Source organism: Dermacentor albipictus, chromosome 1, assembly GCF_038994185.2.
Source record: "Dermacentor albipictus isolate Rhodes 1998 colony chromosome 1, USDA_Dalb.pri_finalv2, whole genome shotgun sequence".
Classification (NCBI taxonomy): domain Eukaryota; kingdom Metazoa; phylum Arthropoda; class Arachnida; order Ixodida; family Ixodidae; genus Dermacentor; species Dermacentor albipictus.
The window spans coordinates 374,311,723-374,334,416 of NC_091821.1; the positions used below are offsets into that span (position 1 = coordinate 374,311,723).

The 22,694-nt window shown below is 45.9% G+C and overlaps 1 protein-coding gene across 11 annotated transcripts in view; it reads left to right on the forward strand.

Moving 5' to 3' along the window:
- The window catches only part of baz (par-3 family cell polarity regulator), a 248,899-nt gene that overhangs the window by 172,703 nt on the left and 53,502 nt on the right, over window positions 1-22,694 (forward strand). For 10 of the 11 annotated variants that reach the window (XM_070531901.1, XM_070531906.1, XM_070531902.1 and 7 more), the window contains exons 2-8: window positions 10,834-10,938; window positions 15,136-15,328; window positions 16,798-16,940; window positions 17,258-17,452; window positions 17,738-17,829; window positions 20,565-20,642; window positions 21,422-21,566. In XM_070531901.1, the coding sequence (XP_070388002.1) occupies window positions 10,834-10,938; window positions 15,136-15,328; window positions 16,798-16,940; window positions 17,258-17,452; window positions 17,738-17,829; window positions 20,565-20,642; window positions 21,422-21,566 (951 nt within the window). Of the gene's footprint in view, window positions 1-8,475; window positions 8,663-10,833; window positions 10,939-15,135; window positions 15,329-16,797; window positions 16,941-17,257; window positions 17,453-17,737; window positions 17,830-20,564; window positions 20,643-21,421; window positions 21,567-22,694 lie in introns of those variants that run through there. The other variant, XM_070531905.1, reaches the window with a different exon arrangement.

Sequence of the window (22,694 nt, forward strand, 5' to 3'; positions counted from 1 at the left end):
TAGTTGAACTGCTCACCTCGTTGATTTCGCCGGTCGCGTCATGCCTGCACTCGAGTTTTGTGAAAGTATCGGCTTTACAGGCGCATAAAACCTGCTGCGCGAACGCGGTTCAGTGTGAGTGATGCAGAATTAAAGGCGCGATATGGTATCGTGCGCGTGATGCGCTCGCGTAATTAGCGCGCTAGTGAACGCACACTCAAAACAATGTGCTGAATGTTTATATTAGTAAACGTAAGCATATCATGTTGTCTTTATTTTCGCTTTATAGGGCAACGGTGCAAACTTGGAGTTAGCTTTGGAAATGCCCACCACGCCATGTTGCTGAATATTTGTAGAGGCAAGTTTGGAAGGCAGCTGCATTTGAAAAGTAGCGGCAAATGGCTTCACTGTCTCACCCTTATTTTCATTCTTTCATAGCTGCAGTGGTCGTGCCATGTAAAGAGGAATTCTTGCTTTCGAGAAGAAGATGCACTTGCAAAGCTGCCATTACGGCAAAGTGCAAGCACGCAGCTGCGGTGTGCATTTACCTCAACAATAAAGAAGTAAATTCATGCATCAGCGAGCCACAGAAATGTGGCAAGCCAAGCGGAAAGTCAAAGAGACGCCTGGAACAAGATGTCTCGGACCTTTTCCCAAATGAGTTAGAAAAACATTCGTGCTGTAGAATGCACTGCTTCAGTGAAGTAACTGTGCCAGTACTGAAGGTACGAGAATTAGGGGCTCGTTACGACACACCCGCCCACGACACAGCAGTACTTCGGACCGCGCTTTCGCTTCGGCGGGGCCGCTTTTGCCATTGTGGAAAGTCAACTTCGCGCAAGAAGCCTTTTGACAACGTTCCCAGCTGGCGGCGCGACGCGCCAGTGCCCCGGCTCGACTGAATAGCGCGGGCGCGCACGTGCAGTGGCCGCCTGCAAACTGGTTGCGCCTGGCGGCGCGGGCGCCGTCTATCCCCAGTTTTGCACTGCTCGCTCGTCGGGGCAGCAGTGCGCGCTGTCGTCGCGCGCCCAAACTTGAGCTTGGGTTCCCTATACACGCGCCTGCGGGGTTCTCGGCTGGATGTGAAGTGGGCCCGCGATTCGCTCTGCCGCTGCCGGCGCCGCAACATCCGACGGCTTTCCGGTGCGGCGCGCGCCAACCGCTGTATAGGCAGAGACAGTGTATAAGCTGTCGGGAGATATAAGCATGTTACACAAGCCAGTACACTGGCTTATTGCACGGCTCGGTGAATTGTGTCCGAGACAAAGCTCCAGTCGTGGCGTAATAGAGAGATCGCTCGATGTCAACGTTTTCACGTCCGCAGTATAAACGGAGGTCGTATATATACACGGGCGCCGTTTTTCTGCTCGAGGCGAGAAATGCTCAGATTTACTTGTAGATCATCAGATTGCCTGAAGCACAACCTCCTTGTAGCACTCAGAACTTAGCTGCGTATGGTGCAAAGATATAGGGTACGTTCTTTCATCACGTTATGGTTTCTGTAAGCTACGCACTCGATCTCCCGAAGAAAAAAAAAACGTTTTAGGGCAATCTGCACACGACCATTGCTGTTCAAGAACTATGCCATCTGTTCCATATCTCTCTCTCTCTTACCAATCGAGCTGCGCGGAATGCATCGCTAATTCCAATTGTGCCAGGGTACACAGGTTGCGAGCAGTCGCCCAGGCAACCGTAGTGGAAGCAGTATTTAAGAAGAGCTGCGGTTTTACGTGTTAAAACCACGATATGGTTTTAGTTTTGATGACCAGGGGTTCTCTTACGTGAATCCAATGCACGGCACACGCACGTTATTGCATTTCGCCCCCATTCAAATGCAGCCGCCGCGACCGGGATTTAAATTAAGTTCTGGTGTTTCACGTGCCAAAACCAGAATATGCCTCCGCCGCATCCGTGTTTCGATCCCGCGCACCCTCGGGTTTAGCAGCTCAAACAGTGTTCTCCTCTTCACGGAAGTCATGACGTTCATGTTCGCTTCGAACTGGGGATCCCTGGAGTAGTTCAACAATTACCTTGCAAGCATGCAGAGGAGGCAAATTTTGTACGCGTTCAGAAAAGCTGGAAGAGCTGCAGCCGTGCTTCAGCTTGCGTGTTGTGGTTACCTACATACTACAAAGGACGCGCGCATGCAGCTACTACCAAAGAAAAACAGGTCGAACCATTATATTTTTCGTGGATCAAGATTACGTCGCAAAGTAGGATCTCCGGGGTGCGGGCGAACGAAGCATGACGACCATGGTGTCAGCAAGCGTTATCCAAAGTCCTCTCGCCCGGACTTTGTAAGTCGATTGATTGCACATCATTGACTGCTCTGCCGAAGCGCCAGCGAGGCACTTGAGGCCCGGCGGCGTCGGAGGGACGTGGAGAAGATTTCGAGCACGTACGCGCGTCTAATGAGCGCCGGTCGGCATTCCTCGCTCGGGAGGAAGTGGCGCCTGGAGGCGTTTCTTCTTCTCGATGCCCGCGTTCATCCCGCATGCATGCGCGCGAGGCAATTGAGCGGCAGCAGCACGCATGAAGCTCGCTTCCGCGCCGCGATTAGCGTCGTCTATTTTGTTATTTTGCTTGTTTCTTTTCTTTCTCTTCTTTTTGCGTCTTTTGTTTCGCGCTCAACTCTCGGCCGTCCTTCTTGCTCTTGTTCTTTCCAGCTCAACTCGACGCGGCATTTTTTTTTTTTTTTAGCTCCCGAGCACGCAGTATGCAATACGAAGTTTCCCGCGTTCCTCGCCTGCGAACGTTCACCTTTTCCTCGCGGTCCTTGGGAACGATTCGTGCGTGCCTGCGTACACTTGCGTGCGAACCACTCCGAGGGCGTCCATGAGCCGCCGCCTCCGTTTTTCGCTTCTGCCGGCAGCAGGCGCTGTCCGGCTTCTTTCTTTTCTGCCGCGCGTAATTGTTGCGTGGGCGATGCGGCGTTTAGTAGCACCGTGCACGCGACTGGACTGCGCGCGTGTGGCAACCTCTCATTGTATGCACGGGGGTGCGGCGGCCTCGCGGTGTGCTTCGAAACACCGTTGCGATAGGATCCATCCGGCATCTGCAAGCTATACCGACGGCCGTCTAGTATGGGAAGCCCGCACTGCGGTTGAGGCGGCAGTGCTTCGACGCGTGTATACCACTGCGTGTGGTGCTATACCTCGAGTTGCGTCGAGTTGCCTGTGCCAAATAGCGTCCACGTATATTACGCGCTTGCATGCATCGACCGTGCATAGTGGCGGCGTCTTAGTTGAGGTCGGCCGTTGTATGCTGCAACAAGTGTGCAGTGCAGCTGTGCTTTGCTCGTTTTGTTACGCGTGCACTGCATGCTTGTGGCCGCTGTGTGGGAACTTCGGCTGATGCAGCCGCGTCTGTGGCACTGGAGAACCGTCGGACAGCGCATTCGCATTCCTGGCGCATCCGCAGCAATCGCGTGCGCACGCGTACACGACAGCGAGCGGGCGTTCCTGACGTTTCTAACTCTCTCTCTCTCTCTTTCTTCCTGCCGAACTCAACGTGCCCTCTTGCAACACGTGCATGCCCTGTTGTGACATATGCGGGCCACGGATGGTCCTCTCTGTGTATAGTTGCGTACGGAAATTTCTTTAGAATTGGATTTCGAGGTGCGTGTCTTCTTTTTATTGCGAGCTGTGTTTCACTTCGTCTTTTCCGCTGATGAGGCCTATATGTGGTGCGACGGACATGCATAACCGACGGGCTCAAACTATCTTGCAGAGCTCCCGTCTATTTTCTTTTTCGCGTTCTACCCATGCTGAAAAGCTTCCTGGAAAATGGAGGGAAAAAAACGAAAAGCCATCATATATTATAATATTCATTCAATTATCGCTTGTCACACTTCTACATTGTCACACTTCTACAGTGCGCTCGGCTGGTTTGCAATGTGTATTTCATCCACAGCTTTCATCAACAGACATGGTGCATAATACCATGCACCAGTCATTATACTACTAACTATAGTGAAAAAGAAAGGACAGTAACGGCTTTCTCTTTCTGTTCGAGAAAATGCCCCTCCCGGACCCTGCCCCCTGCGCGCACGCCTATGAGCTGCACTACTTAACTACCCGAAGCTTATTGCTGTCGCCGCGTTGACATATGGGTCACAACAGAGGCATTCATACGCAGTCTCAACGCAGGCTGCGCCAGTACGTCTGCAAAGCTTATACAATGCTGCTTACGGGCCGACAACCACTGGCGGAGCTATCGACTATGGGCATATAGCGACGACCCAGCTTTCGCCCTGTCTTGAAATGCCGTCAAAGTGTCAACGCAGCAACGGCGCATTCCAACGCCATGTTCAGCTCTTGCATCTTCTCAGCCCTTGGTTGCAGATTGGATTAGAGCCCCTTTCACACACGCCGGCGAACGTGCTATAGCACCACCACGGTGCTCACAAAGTCCCCGAAACTATTTCTAGTCACTTAAAAGTGAGCTCTATACTGAAGTGACGTTATTGGTTGGTTAAGTCGTCGTTTTGAAGTTGACGTCAATCTTGAATAGATGTAGCTCCTGTGGGGCCTATTTGCTGCGCCGCGTCCTTAACGCGTTCTGAAAGAGACGCGCATGCCAAGGCGCCCGGGACCAAGAGAGACCTTGTCAGAGAAGGTCACGCCGCGCGGGATGCACGCGTGCACACGACGACCGCATTTTTTCTTTTTACTTTATTTCTCGTCTCTTCTTCCATTCGCGAGCCGGTCTCACACAATAGGCGTCGCGGGCACAGCGGAAACGAGACGAGAGCCCGGCGACAGAGACGGCGAGCTCGGCGGTCGTCTGCATGGCTGCAGTCATCCGCATACACCGACGTCGATCGTGCACGGCCATTACCTGACGATGCCAACAATAGAAAGCGCCCTCTCGCATCGTCTAGCGAGACGCACGTGAAAGGATGCCTATGCCACGTCGGCTGTGAACTAGAATGCTGCAGTTAAAACTCGAGATCTAACGAAACCTGATTTGACGAAGTTCCCATCTAAAGAATAAACTTCCATTCCCCGGCAGGTACCCGTTGGGTCCAATGTTGTCGTCAAACCGAATTAACGAAACAAGGGCCGAACTCCATTTAACGAAGTTTTTCCTGAAATAAATGAGTTAAAAAAAAAAACGGCGATTTCTTTCCAATATTGAAGCAGACGGGTTTTTCTTCGAGCGTGCGCTCTAAAGCTATCGCGTTAGAACATCTATAGGCGCCACGGTCACATCCCTAGCTTTATTTTGACAAGGCTGCACGTCACGCCCATGCACGGAACAGCCGACTCAACACCGCCTCAGGAGGGGCGGCGGTGGTTGCTTTCGTTATTTCATGGTTTATGAAAGAGATGGCTGGATTAGCGGCAAATACAATGCCGCGGTAGCTTTTTCGTGTCGCCGCGTTACAATTTTAGATTTTGAAGGACCGAAAAATTCCTTTCTCGATTTTACGAACTTCCCAATTTAACGAAATAATTCGAGCTTTGTCATCACTTCGTTACATCGAGTTTCAACTGTAGTTCGCATTCTAGTTCACTATAGCCACGTGGGACACGTCGTGATGACGCGGTTGCTGTCAAAGTTAGGGCGAGGTCTCCCGAGTTCGCGTCGGCGTATGTGCGTGCAGTGCGCAAGAAGGAAACGATTGCAGTTAGGACCGTGGTCTGTACTAGAGTTATCGTATATGCTACCGAGCACCTTCGGTAGCATAACTCTAGTCTGTACGTCTCACTACCGCCATCTTTTATCTCGAACTGCATGCTTACTTTCGCTGCGTTCCATCCGGTTCCATTCCTTGTCTGTGGCTCGTCTTTTTTTCTCCTCGTCGGACAACGGGACGGTCTTATGTTCGTTTCGTGCCCGCAAGAAGTAATTGCTGCTGCGTCCCTCTCTTCTGCTGCGCTGCTGCGGGGGTTGCGCATGGGTCGGCCGTACGTGATGCGCTGTGCTGCAAGCACACCGCAGCGAGCCTTGATCGCCGCGGTCGTTATCCGTCACGTTTGATGCCGGTATGCGGAGCCCATTGTCTGGCGATGGTGTGATCGGGTCGTAATGAAAGGTGACTCGGGCGATGATCCATCGGAAGTGCACGACTTGCCCTCTGGTACAGGGGGAGACGGGGACTGCTTCCTGCGCAGCTCTCCTCGTGTTTTCTTTGTGTATGCCGCTGCGTGTTCTGCATTTCCCACGAGCCCGTTGCGTTTCGACAAGCCAATATGGTAAACTCCTGTCGCGCCGAGTGTACCCTAGATGCCGGAGTTGAGGTGCCGAAGGGAAATTCAATGCATAATTGTCTTTCTCTTGCGTGAGACGTATATTATTTTGAGTGAATAGCTTTCTTTGGCTCTTCAATAATGATACGGAGAGTGGCAAGAAGCAGAGATGGCCTAACTGAGTGAGAAACCATCATCCTGGTCTACGCATTCGTAATTAGCCGCATCACATGCGTCCTTCCGTATCAGGCCTTGACAAACCAAGATATCGCACAGGCAAACACAATAATAAGAAAAGCCTTCAAAGCCGCCCTGGGTCTTCCCGAATGCGCCATAGCACACAGAGATTTGAGGGACTGGGTCTGCACAATACGTTTGAAGAGTACGCAGTCGCGACGTAATATGCTCAGAAAGAACGACTTTGTTCTTCAATTCAGGGCAGGAAAGTATTGGTGAAGTTAGGCTTTCCCCTGAGACCCCAGTATTGCGGGGAGGAAACGGCACAGATAGACCGCAACGTTCGATCGCACATCGCGGTGGCCCCGATTCCCCCAAACATGCACCCCAAGTACCATCCCGGACGACGCAGAGCAAGGGCAAAGACTCTTCACGAATGTTTTGGCATGGGACCGGAGTGTATTATACAGATTCCAGTCGAACCAGATCAGACACCTTCACTATAGTCTCTACGTGTCAGAACATAACGGCATCCTTCAAAATCACCTCGGCATCCGTGGCAGAGGCTGCAGCCATCGCCTTGGCCATTCAGGACGCCGAACGCGAAACCAATTCGGCTGTCACATTACCCGACTCACAAGTGGCTTGCCGCCTCTTCCTAAATGAAACGGCACTCCCAATCAATAATCAACATTTTAGGCAATCAACTAGAAGGGAACCACACTATCATACGGTGTCCGGCACACGAAGGACTGGCAGGAAACGCGAGTGCAGACCGTATTGCTAGAGGATTAAACGACCGAGCAATGGCATGGCCTAGCGACCACCTTCCACCGAATTCTCGTGACATTCTCCTACAGCAAAGGCAGGAGCGGAGACGTTTTGGACATCCTCACTCCAATTTAAACAGCCAACAGGAGAGGGACTAGCGTCGTATTCAGACGAATACATACCTCAACCTGCAGCATCTGACGAGTGCCCGTCGAGGTTCCTGACGAGGTTCAGTGACGAGTGCCCGTGGTGCACAGACACACCCACACTAAAACACATCACATGGGAGTGCCCCAACAGGCCTCCGCAGATAGCCTCATAATACACCAACATCCACTAATGAGGAATAGGCAGTGGGAGGCATGGCTTGCGGACGAGGGTCGGGAAAGCCAATTGGCTCTTCAGGACCAAGCCCAGCGAGCCCCTCGTGCCAGTGGGGACATAGAATGGGGGCCCCAACCGTCGTGCCTTACTTATCTTCAGTAAAGCTTTTACTCACTCACTCCGCCCTTATCCGTGGTTGTACTTTCACCGCAGGTACAAAGGCGCCGATGCAAATGCACAAATGGCGTGCAGTCTCAGTGGCGGGGCGCGTTCGTCGCCGAACCATAGCCGAACTACTAGGGCCCCTCGATTACCGTCTAGTACACTGTAGCTTGATGAAAACGTGGCCGTAAAGGGTATTGACACTGCATGGTCGACTACTCATTTTCTTGCATCAAATGAAGACCTTAGACCTCTAAATTCTGTAAGAAAAAAAAAAACAGTGGCAAACCCCAGAGCGTTGTAAATAATGTAATATAACAGCTTGTCCGCAGGTATGTCAAAATGTCGCAATGCTGTTCTCACGTGACGACCACATACTGCGTCGTGGCGTCGCAGCACAGTAGAAGCGATGCAGAAACTGGATTCACAAAAGCTATGAAATTATTTGAGACGCTGTGAGGCTTAACAGTATTTTTTTTTTTCTGGGGATTAGGGGCACCGCACCTTAATTCAAGGCAGAAAAGAAGAACAACAACACTCGAACCACACTAGTCTGTTCTTACGGAATCACACAGCGAAACAACCGCGAAACAACGAACGCTACCTAACACTGTTACAAATAGTGGCTGTCAAAGGCATCGTCGTCGATGGTTTCTGCATAATTTTCATGTTCCTCTTCCGCTCTTTTGCCGACCAGCATTGCTTCTTCTTCTTCTTTCTTTTTATTAAATAGAAATCCGAATACCGCTACGCCCGAAACAAAGTGACAAACTAGGCTTGCTCGGATTTCGAATCGCCATCGTGACCAGCGCAGATGCAGCGGGCACTTTTGAAAGTCTCCGCCTTCGACTGCGCTGCTCGGCCACCACGTGCTCCATCTCAGCTCCTCATCACCTGGCCTAAAGTGTTTTGATCGTTGCACTCGGCGTACCTCTTGGCAACGTGCAATTTACGTGCGCACGTATAGCGTAATCATTATTTACTGTGCGATACAATCGTCCGCACTCGGCATGGTGCTTCCAAGCAGCGGCGCAGTGGCCACGGGACGATGGCCTGTGAGTATAGCAGCGATAGCAGCAGATCGACGAACCCGTGGCGTTCGGCTAGAAGAGGCAAATGGTCTCTCCGGGTTTGTGGCTAAAGAAGAAAAAAAAAAAAAGAGCCGCCTGGAATCAGCCGTGGCGTGCACCAACCGTGACCGTCGGCGCAGCCTCGTTTTGTCTGCGCGGCGATGGTGGCGGTCGTTGAGGCAGCGACGCGTGTATGCATGCTTATTGGACCGTGTGCTGGATTTGCTGGCCAAGGCACCGCCATGGGTCGCATCTCTTTGTCGTCTCTCTCGCTTGAGGAGTAGAAGTTCCCACGTTAGTCGTGGTCGTCGTCCACCGAGCCGGAATGGGCACGTTGGTGTCTGGTCTATTTTCGCACTCTAGCCGGCGCAGATTCGAGACCGGCGTGCGTTTGTCACGTAAGACGATTGCAGTTTGCAGTGCACTCGTTGCAGGTGGCTTAAGGGGGGTATCTTTGAGTAGGCTTCTTGGTCCAGATAACTTTTGGAGTTGCTTTTCTAGCGGGCGTTTTCGTAACACTAGAGCATCAAGTAGCATGCGCTAATTCCTCCACATTCATCCGTGAATGTCATTTCCTACACATGCAGCCGTGGCAAGTTTTTTTTCTTTTTTTTTTACGTTCTGAGGGGAGATGCTATCTGGAGAGGAGATTCTTTCTCAAATGCTTTTAATTATATTTGTTCTCGGTTATCAAATACTTGTTATGTATGCTTATTTAAGCCTTAAAAAATTGTTTTGTGCTTCATTCTATGAGCTTGTCTTGTACACTAAATTGGTTAGCTTTCCATAGTGCATCTGTTATTTTAATGCACTAGACATTATTGTTATTAATATATAACACAATAATAATATTAAATATTGTTATAATTAATGTATTATTTGTCCTTCCTTGATGTGTCTGTTAGCTTTCCGTGAAATTTGAATGCATCACTACTGCTGCAAAAGGAACTAGTAGACAATTGATATTCAGTCTTATTGGTTTGACTTCACTGCATCTTTTTTCATTAGTTTTCGTGCAAATATCCACTAATCATAGTAATAGTCATAGTCGTAACAGGAATACTGAGTTTTCTTCAGCTGCTGTCACATTAATAATTGCATCGGAGCGATTGTCAACGGTACAGCAACCTCAGGAAAGGTCTCTGGATTTCAAGAGCTCAGTGACTTGACACCTCATCCCCCGCACTACCTGTCATTGAGCTACAATGGGCAGCCAGCTGTCTTTTGTAGGGTTCACTTGCCTTCCTGGACATTGTCTCTTTCTTTGTTGTGGCTATAGCTCCAAGAGTTGCTGCCGTGCTATAAATAGTTTCCGAGTGCAATAACTGGGCCATCAAGACACTAGGGAAGGCTTTGTTTAGCTCTGCTCCCTGAGCAGCTGTCTTGACATCTGTCTCTAGCACAGGAGTTTGAATGGGGATGCTTACCTTCAATTGTATTTTGAGCCTTTTGACAATTAATGCCAATGCCCACAGTGTAATTCTTAATAGTATACTTTCCAATGCTTCAATTTTCCTCTCCCCTTGTGGGCCAGACAAGTAGTAAGTTAGAGCATAACGATGAAAATATATACTTTAGTGCTCCTGTCTTTACCAATAACAATAATTCATATGGTATTTAGTGTTTTAGGGCTATTAAGGCAATGGATAACTAGAATTATAGTTGACACAGTTCAGAAGTAGTGTACCACTGCACACATTTATGAATCAGAAAAAACTACACACTTGTTTGAATAGGTTCTCTTGCAGTAATTACAGAATTTTCGCTGTATACTGGTGCAAAAGCTCTGAAATATAACATGGGATAAATAAGTTCATTGCAGGTTCATTTCTTGTTCGTATGCATGTTTGCATTTTTCAATTGACTGTTGTCAAGTTGTTGAAATCTAGCTCTAGTCAGTGCCATCACACATTTTGCATCTGCATCAGTGGTAATAGTGGATCCTCACCACTTAAGATAAATGAACATATACGCGCAGATTGACAGTGGCAGCTTCTGTATGAATGGGATAGGAAAACACTGGTTTATATTGGCACGTGTGGATGAAACATGGATGCTTTACATGCATGAAACAACTTTCTGCTTTCGTGCACTGTTGAAAGAGATGGATCATTGTTCTGAACATCTGGATGCATGTTTTTTTTTTTTCATTGCAGCCTCAAGACACCTGGGTTACTGTACATAATGTTAAAAGCTGTAATGATGGGGGAATCTTGGACCTTGATGACCACCTCAATGATGTCGTCGATGACAGAGAACAAGTGAGTGGTGCTCATTCTTGTCCACTCCTGATACACTAAACTCTTTTTCATCGCACCTGTTTGGGCACTTTTGTTTTATAATGTTCATACAACTTTTGCGTATAAATTTAGCTTTTGCTCATGGTTCTTTGTTGTTTGTACCATTTCAGATTCAATTTCATTACCATTTCATTTCAATTTCAGTTTCAGTAACCAAAGGAAGATCAGCACAGTTTGTGCTGATCTTCCTTTGGTTAAATTAGGTGCCCATTATCCTTGATTGTTTACTTGCTAATAATAGTTGGGAACATGAAATACCTCAATCATGAGCTATGAGAAAGAGTACTGTTATCTTTCAACATTGGCCTCTTTAGCAACATTGGCCAATTTGGTGCTCTTTGGCCATACAAATTCTGTGGTTTCCGAAATATTTGAAAATATGCTCGGTGTAAAGGTGTCAACAGTCGAAAGAATTCACCGAATCGGACAAAAGAAGCGAAACAAAAATAGGCCAGTTGTGCTCAAACTCATTGACCACCGTGAAAAGATTAAAGTGCTCAGAAACTGCTCTAAGCTAAAAGGAAAGGAAATCTCGATTGCAGAAGACTTTTCTGCAGAAACTAGGCAAATAAGAAGGCATCTATGGGAAAGCACGGCAAATATCAGAAAGGGCGGCAAAAAAGTGAGGCTTGTGCATGACAAAATCGTTATAAACAGAGAAATGTATACCTGGGACTCTACTGAAATGAAAAGAATTCCTGTTTTAGCACCCACCAAAAAACCTAGGAAGAAACAGTGAACTTCTTCGGGCACTCAAAAAAGCTTCCGATGCCTTAATTTAAACGCACGCAGCATTGTAAATAAGATTTGCGACTTGCATAGCATTGCAGTGGCGCATGAGCCACATGTAATGATAATCACTGAAACTTGGTTGCACTCTGGAATCCTGGACTTCGAGATAACACCACCGGGGTACAAAATATACAGGAAAGATCGAGATTCCCGCGGAGGCGGAGTCGCTTTGTTGTTTCAAGACTGTTTGCAAGTACAAAGGTTACCTGATATTGCCGGCACTGAATGCGTCATCGCGAAAGTGTTTTTGGATGATTTCCATCTTATAATTGGTGGTTTTTACCGCCCACCACATTGTGACACATTCTTTGACGCTCTGAATGAATTTTTGTGTACAACTGGCATACAGGGCAAGAATGTTTTGCTTGCTGGTGATTTCAACGTCCCGTCAGTGGACTGGTCAACTGATTTCCCTGATGCCCTTTGCGCGGCAGCTGAGCCTTTAACTGACATCGTTCTTTTTCATGCTTTGACTCAACTGGTAAAACAACCGACTCGCGCGCAAAGCACATTAGATCTCTTTCTTGTGAACGACCAAGTCCTCAATCGTAATCCGAGTGTCGACATATTCCAGGGAATTTCGGATCATAGAATGGTATGCCTTACACTAGAGCTAAATTTCAGGTTCAAACCCTCTAAAAACCAGTACTCGATTCCGGACTTCTTGCTCGCTAGTGATGTCGACATACTTGATGCCTTAGAGAGTAAATTTTCTGTATTTGCATCTCTATCAGAATCTCGCCTTGTGTCCGTTGACAATTTATGGTGTTTCTTTAAAAATGTTGTTCACAACTGTATCGACACTTTTGTGCCCATAAAGCGGAAAGTTGTATGTGAAACGAATCCGTGGATGACAAGAGACCTCGTACGACTTGGGCGAAAACTAAAGCAAGTAAGAAAGCAACATAAAGCACGACCCTCAAAGGCTAACGCCGAAAAGCTAACCAACCTGCGTCTACAGCTAAAAACTGGGATTTCGAAAGCGAAAGACTATTATCAAAATGTTGTTTTAAAAAATTTTCTTCTGTCATCCCCGGATAAGTTCTGGCGGTACTTATCGCCAAAGAAAACCCACGTGTCTGATATTTGTGTGGATGGTTTCATAGTGAAAGATAAACTGAAAATTGCAAATGCACTTAACAAGTACTTTTGCTCTGTGTTTACGAGGGATGATGGAAACACACCGCACATAGCTGCTTTAAATAATATTCCACCCATCGATGATCTCGACGTAAACGAAGCAGGTGTACTGTCCTTGCTTCTTGATCTTGATATAAAGAAGTCGCCAGGCATCGATGAAATACCTAATGCTTTTTTGGTGCGATATGCCGAATGGTGCGCCAAATATCTTTACGTTATTTATAATAAATCACTTTCATGTGCAGAAATCCCACGTGACTGGAAACATGCAAAAATAATTCCCATCCCTAAATCAGGCGACCGTTCATTACTCCAATCTTACCGTCCTATCTCTCTACTTCGCACTTCATCAAAAGTGATGGAACACATAATATTTAGGCACATCTCAGTCTTCATAGAAAGTAATGGCTTCTGTGACCCACGACAACACGGCTTCCGTCGTGGGAAATCCACTGTAACACAACTATTAGAAACAGTGCATGAAATCGCGGCAGCACTAGACGGCCAAGGCCAAATTGACATGATATTCTTAGATTTTGAGAAAGCCTTCGACCGTGTGTCCCACCAGAAGTTGTTATCAAAGTTAAAACCTATTCTCAAAAACGAGCCACTACTTCACTGGATTGAGGCGTATCTTACGGGCAGGCGACAGACAGTCGTTGTTGATGATGCGAAATCAGACTTATCCGATGTACAATCTGGAATCCCACAGGGATCAGTCTTGGGCCCTCTGTTCTTTCTAGTTTTTATCAATGATATAGTGAATAATATACCAGTTAAAATTCGACTGTTCGCAGATGACTGCGTACTTTATCATGAAATTCACAGCGAGGCAGATCAGACGATCCTAAATTCATCTTTAACAGCAATAGCGACTTGGTGCTTAGAGTGGCAAATGAACATTAATCTAACAAAAACAGTATCAATGATCATTACACGCAAAAAGAAGCCGTTACCCTTTGTGTACAGCATTAATGGCCATAACTTATCCTCTGTTACAGAATATAAATACCTTGGTTTAGTAATTACGTCGGACCTTAGGTGGAATAGTCATGTAGCTCACATTAAAAAGAAAGCCATGAATAAGCTCGGATACCTGAGGAGAACCTTGGCTAAATCTACATGTAATATAAAATTATTAGCATACAAGACTTTCATCAGACCATTGTTAGAGTACGCTACTCCTGTCTGGGATCCTTACACACAAGTAAGCATAAATATCATTGAAATGATACAGCGGAAATCAGTCAGGTTTATTTTTAATTCCTACCGCCGTGATACATCAGCTAGCGCTCTTTTACAGCAGGCGAACCTGGAAACCCTAGAGGCAAGACGGTATCGAGACAGGCTCAAAATGTTATATTTAATTCATCGGGAACATGTAAAATTAGATAAAAAATTGTATATTACCCCTTGTAGCCGGCGCCCAACGCGTTCATCACATTCATTCAGGTTAGACGAGTATTCGCACCATACCACATTATTTCAGCAGTCCTTTTTCCCCCGAACCATCCATGACTGGAACGCCCTGCCTGAAAACGTTCTTCAAAGCTCCACCATATCGTCCTTCATGCACGCACTCATTAATCTATGAACCGAAACGTTTCCCACGATTTCTATCCTAATCCGTACACTATAGATTATATCATGTTAAGGGCACCGTCAATTTCTTTTTGTGTGTGTTTGTATAAGCCATTCTGCAAATGTGTGCTGTATTGCAGAATTCTTTGATATCTTCCTTCCTTTTTATTGTTGTTTCTTTTGCATTGTACCAAGATGACGCTTTGCTTGTTTCCACCTTTTTTTTCTCTTCTTTTTATTTTCGTGTGTTTCACATGTTATTGACTCTTAAAGCCTTTATGTATGTCCCACTCCTGCCTAGGGCCTCTAAAGCAGGCTGGCAGTACGGAATAAATAAAAATAAATAAATAAAAATACCTGGCCCTTGCGCCATAAAACACAACACATCATCAACATTGGCCATACAGTACTATCACAATGAATGGATAAATTGTGCATTGTTGTCTGGCAAGGTCTATACAGAAGATTTGTGAATTGCTTCTGAATGTCCTAGAAATGCATTATCTATCCAGATAAGCCTAAATTAAGCTCGTGACTCTTTTGCAATCAGACAAGAGCGTTGTGTGCCTTTCATTAACTCTGCTTGATTGACTGCTGTTTTTGTTCTTCAGTAGTAAGAGAGAATGTCAACTTCCTGTTGTGCAGATCATAGCCGTGTTTGAGGAGCACTCATCTCCTTGCCCAACCCACAATGCTGGCGATGGGACCAGTGCTAGTTCTGTGGGCACTGAGAGCCCCGACATCTTCCACTGCAATGAGTTGAACCACAATGGTGGGGTCAAGGGGGGTTCCAGCTATGTGGACGTGGAAGAAATCACTGCTGACAAGCTTCCAGTGGGTGAGTTGAGTGTTGACAAAGGTCACATTGCTTTTTCACAGAACATTTTGCTCTTCCAGCCATTGTCAATGGCAGCAATACGAGGTGTCACTAAGGCAAGAAAGTAGCACTGCCATGCAAATAACAGAGCAGTGAACAGATATGTGAGCTCCACACATGTACAGTCACATTCAGTATGAGGTGCAGCACTGTTTCCAGGGTCTAAAGGGCTCCAAGGCTGCACGGCAGCGCCCATGCATGAAAAATTAGGAGAGCTAAACACTATTCTTAATGTTGGTGTTTATTAAACCAAGCTTTTATATGTCGATGCCACCATGTTGCAGCTCATATTGAACATGAGTTTATATGCACGTACACATGCACACCTTTGCATAAAATGTGCATTTTTTATGCGGGATACCACAGAGCATAACCTTTTCCTCATGTTCACAAGAGCATGACCCCTACTCTGTTGCAATCCTAGCTGCATCTCTATTGCATTGATCAGGTAAAAAGAAACGTTGAAATAGCATCACCCCCGTCCCCATTTTTATGTAATGCCCAATTGTGGGCCCTCAGGATAAATAAAGTAAACAACAAAGAAAAGTTATGTATGCTCTTTGTTGATGACAGTCCAGGACCACAGGTAAAGTGAGAATATGACATTGACCAATAATGCTGATATATTATTCAATACAATCAGTTTGTACACACAGAATAAAAAGCAGCAACATATAAGTGTACTACTGTATTGTGCACACAGTAGCTTTTAACACATGCCACGACAAGTGCCAATATTGTTTGTTGGCCTCATGATAAGTAGTGGCTATTATTACAAACAGCGACAGACTATTATTGCTATAAATAATTGTGATATTTGCTGGTGATATTGGGGTGAACTTTCTTTTTGTGCCAGGTAGTGAGCAAGCTTGATGCCAAGCTTCAGTTGCAGTACTTTCGGAAATTGATCACTGAGTGTATTGGTTGTTGAAATTTTGTGTTAGACCAATAGTGTCTTGCGAAAGACTAGCAACATTTGCTTTGCCTTAGATTTGCAGTATAAATGGTCATTCTAGGGGAATGGTTATGTACACTTCCTGCTGCACTTGGTTCTGGTTCTGTGTGCAAGAAGAAGGTGAAAATTTTCATGCCAGTCTTTTTGCAGTTGTGTAAAATATGGACATTTTATTTATTTTAGAAGTTGATATACAAACTTACCATTAGCTACAAGCTTCTGGTTGCCATTGGTGACTCTCATTGAAAGATTATATAGTGGGCTTTAATTATTTAGGTTATAACGAATCCCTAAAGTATTTTTGTCTGTCATTCCTGTGAATATTTCCTAGGAAAAAATTTTGTGTTATGAGGCAGACATCATTGATAATTGGAGACAGTTGCCAATGAAACACACAGCATAATAATGAAGACTATACAAGCCCTGTTTGTGTGCAGAAAACTCAAACTTTCCAACCTTTCTGTTATCCTTTCAGGCGTCGCTCCTCTTCAGGTACGAAGGGGCAGTGAGCCGACGCTGAATCGTCTTTCACCAGTTTCGTGTGAACTTGATCCCAGCAAGAGGTGGTCAGCTGCTGTTGTTGTGGATGACCTCTCACTTACCCGAGGAGTAAAGGAGGTGAGGGCTTTCTTTTGTTTTCCATGTGTGTGTGTGTGCGGGGGGGGAGGGGGTTGTTAAACCCCACAATCATCTTATAAATCTGACATTTTGGCAAAAAAAAGGAAAGGAAAAACCCCGGGGAGTGGACATCGGTAATGTCTCAGTGATGGGCAGTAAGTCAGAATGTCATTGCAAGTTTTAAACAAGATTTCTTCACATGTACTTTGTGGCCATTAACTGTAATCCCTGTTCTATATATATAGCACACTCATCATGCTACGTACATACTGCATTGACATTACATGTGTCCCTTGTTTTGCTCTGCAACCCCATAGAATGGCAGCCTCTCAGACAATGAGCAGCAGCCTCCTCCCCCACCTGGTGAGAGGGGTGAGGGAAGTGGCGGCGAAGAAAAGTCTACTGCAGGGACGCTGTCGCGCATTTCGCGGGGCTCTGGACGACTATCCATGCTGGGCAATAACCCCCACATGCTTCGGTGGGCAGAGGCAGCTGACCGGCAGCTCTACAAGGTATGCCATGGAATGCACAGTGTGAATTCAACAACGTAGGCCTCATACAAAGATGTGTCTTACGCAAGTGCATCTGGTAACTGGCTAGTGCGTGTCTACTGTGTTATCAGTGCTACCGCAGTGGTGTCACAACCTTTCAGGTTCATAAATTAATATCGTTGGTTCATTTTCTGACATGTCTAGGGGCTCACGACACTATGGGATAGAGGTCGATGCTTTTTACCTAATTATCAAATGAACACTTACGGTTGCGGTTTTACAAGTCTTGCATGTTTGCATTTGCAGTTTCAAGACAGCAGGAAAGAACCGCTGGGCAGTGCTGGCTCTTCTCCTGACAGGGACAGTGCTGCTTCATCAGGGAGCAGCCATGAGGAAAGGTGAGGAGGGCACACTTTTAAGAGCCTATTTTCATTGCAGTAGTGTCTGTATTGAGCATTTTGATGTAGCTGTGATGAACTTTCTTTTTAAAGGAAGTGCTCAATTGTAATCAAGGGATACCCTTACATGTGTAACTGTCATTTTTTTGTGTGTGACAGGCAATTTAGACCTTGTATGATCTTGCAGTAAAGCTATTTTTAATGAATGCAAAATTAATCATGCACACATTTCCTGCAGAGTTGAAGTTTATGCTTGTGTAATAAAAATTGAGGTGCATCTATATCGCTGGGATAACAGTTATGTGAATCTCAGGTACACCTGCCTGTCTGCATGAACTAGCCATTTAAGCTCTGCTGATGCTTGCTGCTACATCTGTAATGGCACGTCCATTACATGAAATTGCTGTAATAGTTATGCTGGCTTTGACACAAGGTAATGTAGCATACAAAGGCATTTGGGACAGGCGGGTAAGTAAAAGATACTGAATGAAAATGCATTTCTTGTGCCACCAATTCGCCTGCATGTTAGACATCCTGGGCCAGTGCTTCCCAAGCTCTGCCTCCCTGCAACTGATCCAATGCATAGAATGCCTCATTGCAATCACCGACCTCCCTGACATTTCACAATTGTGTGAGGGCAAAGAAGTCTTTTCTCCAACACTCATGCTCCAAAAAATTTTGCACTGCAGATCGATGCACTGCACTCAAGTGGCCGCTGGCATGCTAATGCAAAGCCAATAAACGCTATTAGACAATACATCCAGAGTGAAATGAACAAGGCAATAGAGGCACTGTGCCAGCGAACACAGGCAGAACCTTGTTCACCTTTGCTCCAATATGTCCTGCGCAGTAGTGCTACTTGACATTGCAAAACATGTGAACTAAGGAAGACAAACTGTTGTGCTAGTTGGTTTTGCATAGCTGGCAAAGCAAATAATTTTTTTCCCCAGTCCATAGGGCTTGCGAGAGGGCCACGAGTAGGCCTAGCCAGGTGACGTCGAGTCCAGTCGCGCCTATTGTGAACCAAATAAAGTTGTTTCACTCACTCACTCACTCACTCACTCACTCACTCACTCACTCACTCACTCACTCACTCACTCACTCACTCACTCACTCACTCACCCACCCACCCACCCACTCACCCACTCACCCTTTCTGTGTGTGCATTTTTTCTAACACTGATTATCATCAACAGTTAATTGTATTAGCTCAGCGTCTTGGTTCTCCTGCCAAGCTACATCAATATTTTTGTGTGATCATAGCATTACGTACCCTAGCCACACTCCAATTATTTACGCTAGCCACCGTTTCCAAACAGGCCCTCAGACTTATTGGGGGCAAGGCAATCACGCACCACTTCATTTATTGGTTTCCGGCACATCAGGGTCAGATAAAGGGTGCTCCTCCCAACTTCAACGAGTCGGCTCATGGGGCTGCGCGTGAACTTGCCCACCGCGCTACCCTCGACCAATCGAAAGCCAACTCCCCAGAGAACAGGGACATGCCCTCCACCTACAACGAGATTACCAAACACTACTATCTCAGCCGTAGAACCTACTTTGTTCCTCATCCCCGCCTCAATAGAGCTCAAGCATTAACGCTCCGTCTACTACAAACGAATAACTATCCGGATACTTATACCAACGCTACCTGCCACGATTGTGGAGATATAGCCACGTTAGAGCATATGCTCTGGCGGTGTGCTCAGTCACGCTCTATCATTGCTAACAGCTCGGCCAGATGGGAGGTGGTTCTCCGCAGTCCTCTTCTGGCTGACCAACTCTGGGCTGTTCAGCAGGCCCACGGTTCCCACGTGGGAGCGGCCCGCTTCGTGAAGGCTCACGATCTGCAGGACTTTAATTATTAAAGTTTTACCATACCATACCATACAGCACAGGTTTTACCATGGTGGCTGCAATGGCAGTGAACTTGTTTGGAGTACCTTTATTTTTTTGCCAAGCCTTTTCTGTTAAGTTGCAGCATTAACTTTACTGTCCCCAAGCTGCCTTACTGAGTAGTATGCCCCATCCCCACCGTGGATGACAATAAGTTCTACCTGAGGCATACTGTGGGTTGTTCAATAAACACACAGATGAGAAGGGAAGGCATGGACAACACAAACGCAAATTCTCAAGTGGTGTTTTTATTGAAGGCATGGCAAGTTGTACAAAAAACATCTCTTACAAACATAACCTGGTTGTGAAACAACACAAAACAAAGAATTGTTGAGACTATGTAAACATACAGTCGCTGACCTTTCCTATTGGCCAATCCTGCGACATGTGCTACACGGATACACTTGTTATTTTTTTGTCAGAAAAATAGGTGACTGACTGACACATGTGTCTCCTGTCTTTTTAATGTCCCCCTTCTCATCTGTGTGCTTGCTGCCCAACCCACAGTATAAGTACCAACTTACCCAACTTGCAGTTCATCTATTTGAGGCAGTAGCCAAAGTGTCTGCTGAGCTTTTTTCTTCTCTACATTTGCTTGCACATACTGTCTGCTCTCAGTGAACTAGCACAGCTACTGGCATCTGCATCTAATTCAGTCTAACCAGTTGAGCAGCAGTTATTTCTTGATGCAGTGTGCTACAGTCAAGTCTACTCAAACTGTGACGCAGTGCTCATATCTTACACATTGCTGTTAGTGTCAAAATGAACTGTTACCATGCAGGAAGGTGAGTTAAAGCAAGCATAGAATTTCTAATTGGTGTTCTTTGCTTCTTCATACAGGGACTCCATAGTTGTACTCAAGAATGAGGCCGGTCCATTGGGCATCCATGTAGTTCCAGAGCAAGGCAGTGGGGGAAGGTGAGGAAACTTTCTTTTTCTTTCTTCTTGAGGCACGCCACTTTTTCTTTCAAATATATATTTCCACTTAGCATGACATGAAAATAATTTGTAGTGCCAGCGAAATCTAGTGTTGCTATATTAATTAAATAACCCCGTGAAATCTTCTGCAGATGCAGAGTTTAAGGAAAGCAAAAATAGTTATTGTCTCTCCTTGTTCTTGTAGGTTTTCATGAGATGTCCTTGCAGAGATGCATAACAGACATCTCTTCTCATTCTTTGTCGTGTTTTGCTTAGTGTTTTGTGCCCAAGTTGTTCATGTTATGACCCTGATGCTTTGTTTTCATGACTGATGAACATAACTTGAAAACACAGGGAAATGAGGCACTTTAATCTACACAAAGCATTGGCTGCACTGGTGTCCATCAACATTTACGAGAAAAAAAAATGCATAATGTAAGCAAATGGTGTAACAGTGAAAGGCCTTTCATGCTTTGCCCCTATTAAGCAAGGGTGTTTCAATAGCGAAATTTTCTGGTAGATTACTCAATATTTTGTGTAGAGTCCACTTGTTAAAAAAATATTTGCACACCCCTAGTATAAATAAAATCATTAACAAGAAAACGCCATTAACAACACGCATGCCCCTGACATGCATATGACTGGGCAAGGAAACAGAATGGGTGCTAAAACATGTAGAATGGGTGTGGATGTTTAACAAATTTTTCTCCGTGTTGAAGAGGTTCACAGACTCCTTGCTGAGTTGTTTATGCTCATACTTCTTTCTGATGTGGAACTAGGGACATGGGCCTGGTGATCCAGGGCATTGAGCCTGGTGGCCGGATAGACCGAGATGGCCGGCTGCGGGTCGGTGACACCATTGTGGAAGTGAATGGCAGGAGCCTCCTGAACCTGAGCTTCCAGGCTGCACAACAAGTGTTCAAGGTGGGCAAGTGCAGGGAACCAGCTCCTTAATCTTCATTGCCCTGAAGAATAGAAGATAGAAGCCAATCAAAATACAGGTTTATGCCAGAGAGTGTTTGTCACGTTGCAGTGATGGAGAAGAAACAGTTGATGGCCAAACTCTAAATCACTAATCTAGCTCTTTATTGTGCAAACTTGTGCCCAGAAAAACAAGTAATGCTCAAAGCACAAAATCTGGTCAGAGAAGTTTCTTTTGCTATGGTGTCAGCAACAACATCAAAGAAAGTTCCAATGCATGTGGGTGCGTCTTCCACCAAGTGATAGCTTTGTAACAGTGGTTAGATGATGGAAACTTGTAACCGGAAAGAAAGCTAATCATTGGTTATACTGACACATGTGCATACCATGTTTCAGTATAACCACTGTAGAGAAAGAAGGCAAGTAAGGGCAGCTTGAGCGGAGGGGAAAAAAAATAATTAAGAGTTAAACACGACATGCAAACATGGCGTTGGAAACGTCGCTCTGGAAACAAAATAGCGTAGGAATTTTTGATGGCAGAAAGGCAAATATTTCAGAGCTTCTTAAGTTGTTCAGTGTTACGGGGACATGCATATGGTTCAAGGGTTTATGCTGCTTCTAAGGGCAATGCTTTATATCCAATGCACGACAGGCCTCCCATCTCAGTACCCTTTCTGGGTATTCTTGCACTTTTTTAAATTCTTATTTAAGAGTAGAGAATGTCAAGCTGCACACAGGGTACAGGTCAATTGGAACATGTTATTTTCCAAAAAAGAGTACAATATCGAATCTATGTATTGATGGTAGACCTGTTACGGATCCATTTGCCATTGCGAGTTCATTCAATGATTACTTCTGTTCAGTGTTCACACAAAAGATGACGGCAATCAGCCACACTTTACACTACCTCAAGAATGCCCCGTTATAGGTGACATATCAATAACTGAGGAAGGCGTTCTCTCGCTTCTTTTGAAAGTGGACAGCGATAAATCCCCTGGAATAGACGGCATACCCAATGCCTTCCTCATTAGGTATGCCGAATGGTGCTCGAAATATTTAACCATAATATTTAAAGAATCCTTACGGCGAGCGGAACTTCCACATGATTGGAAGTATGGAAGAATCGTCCCC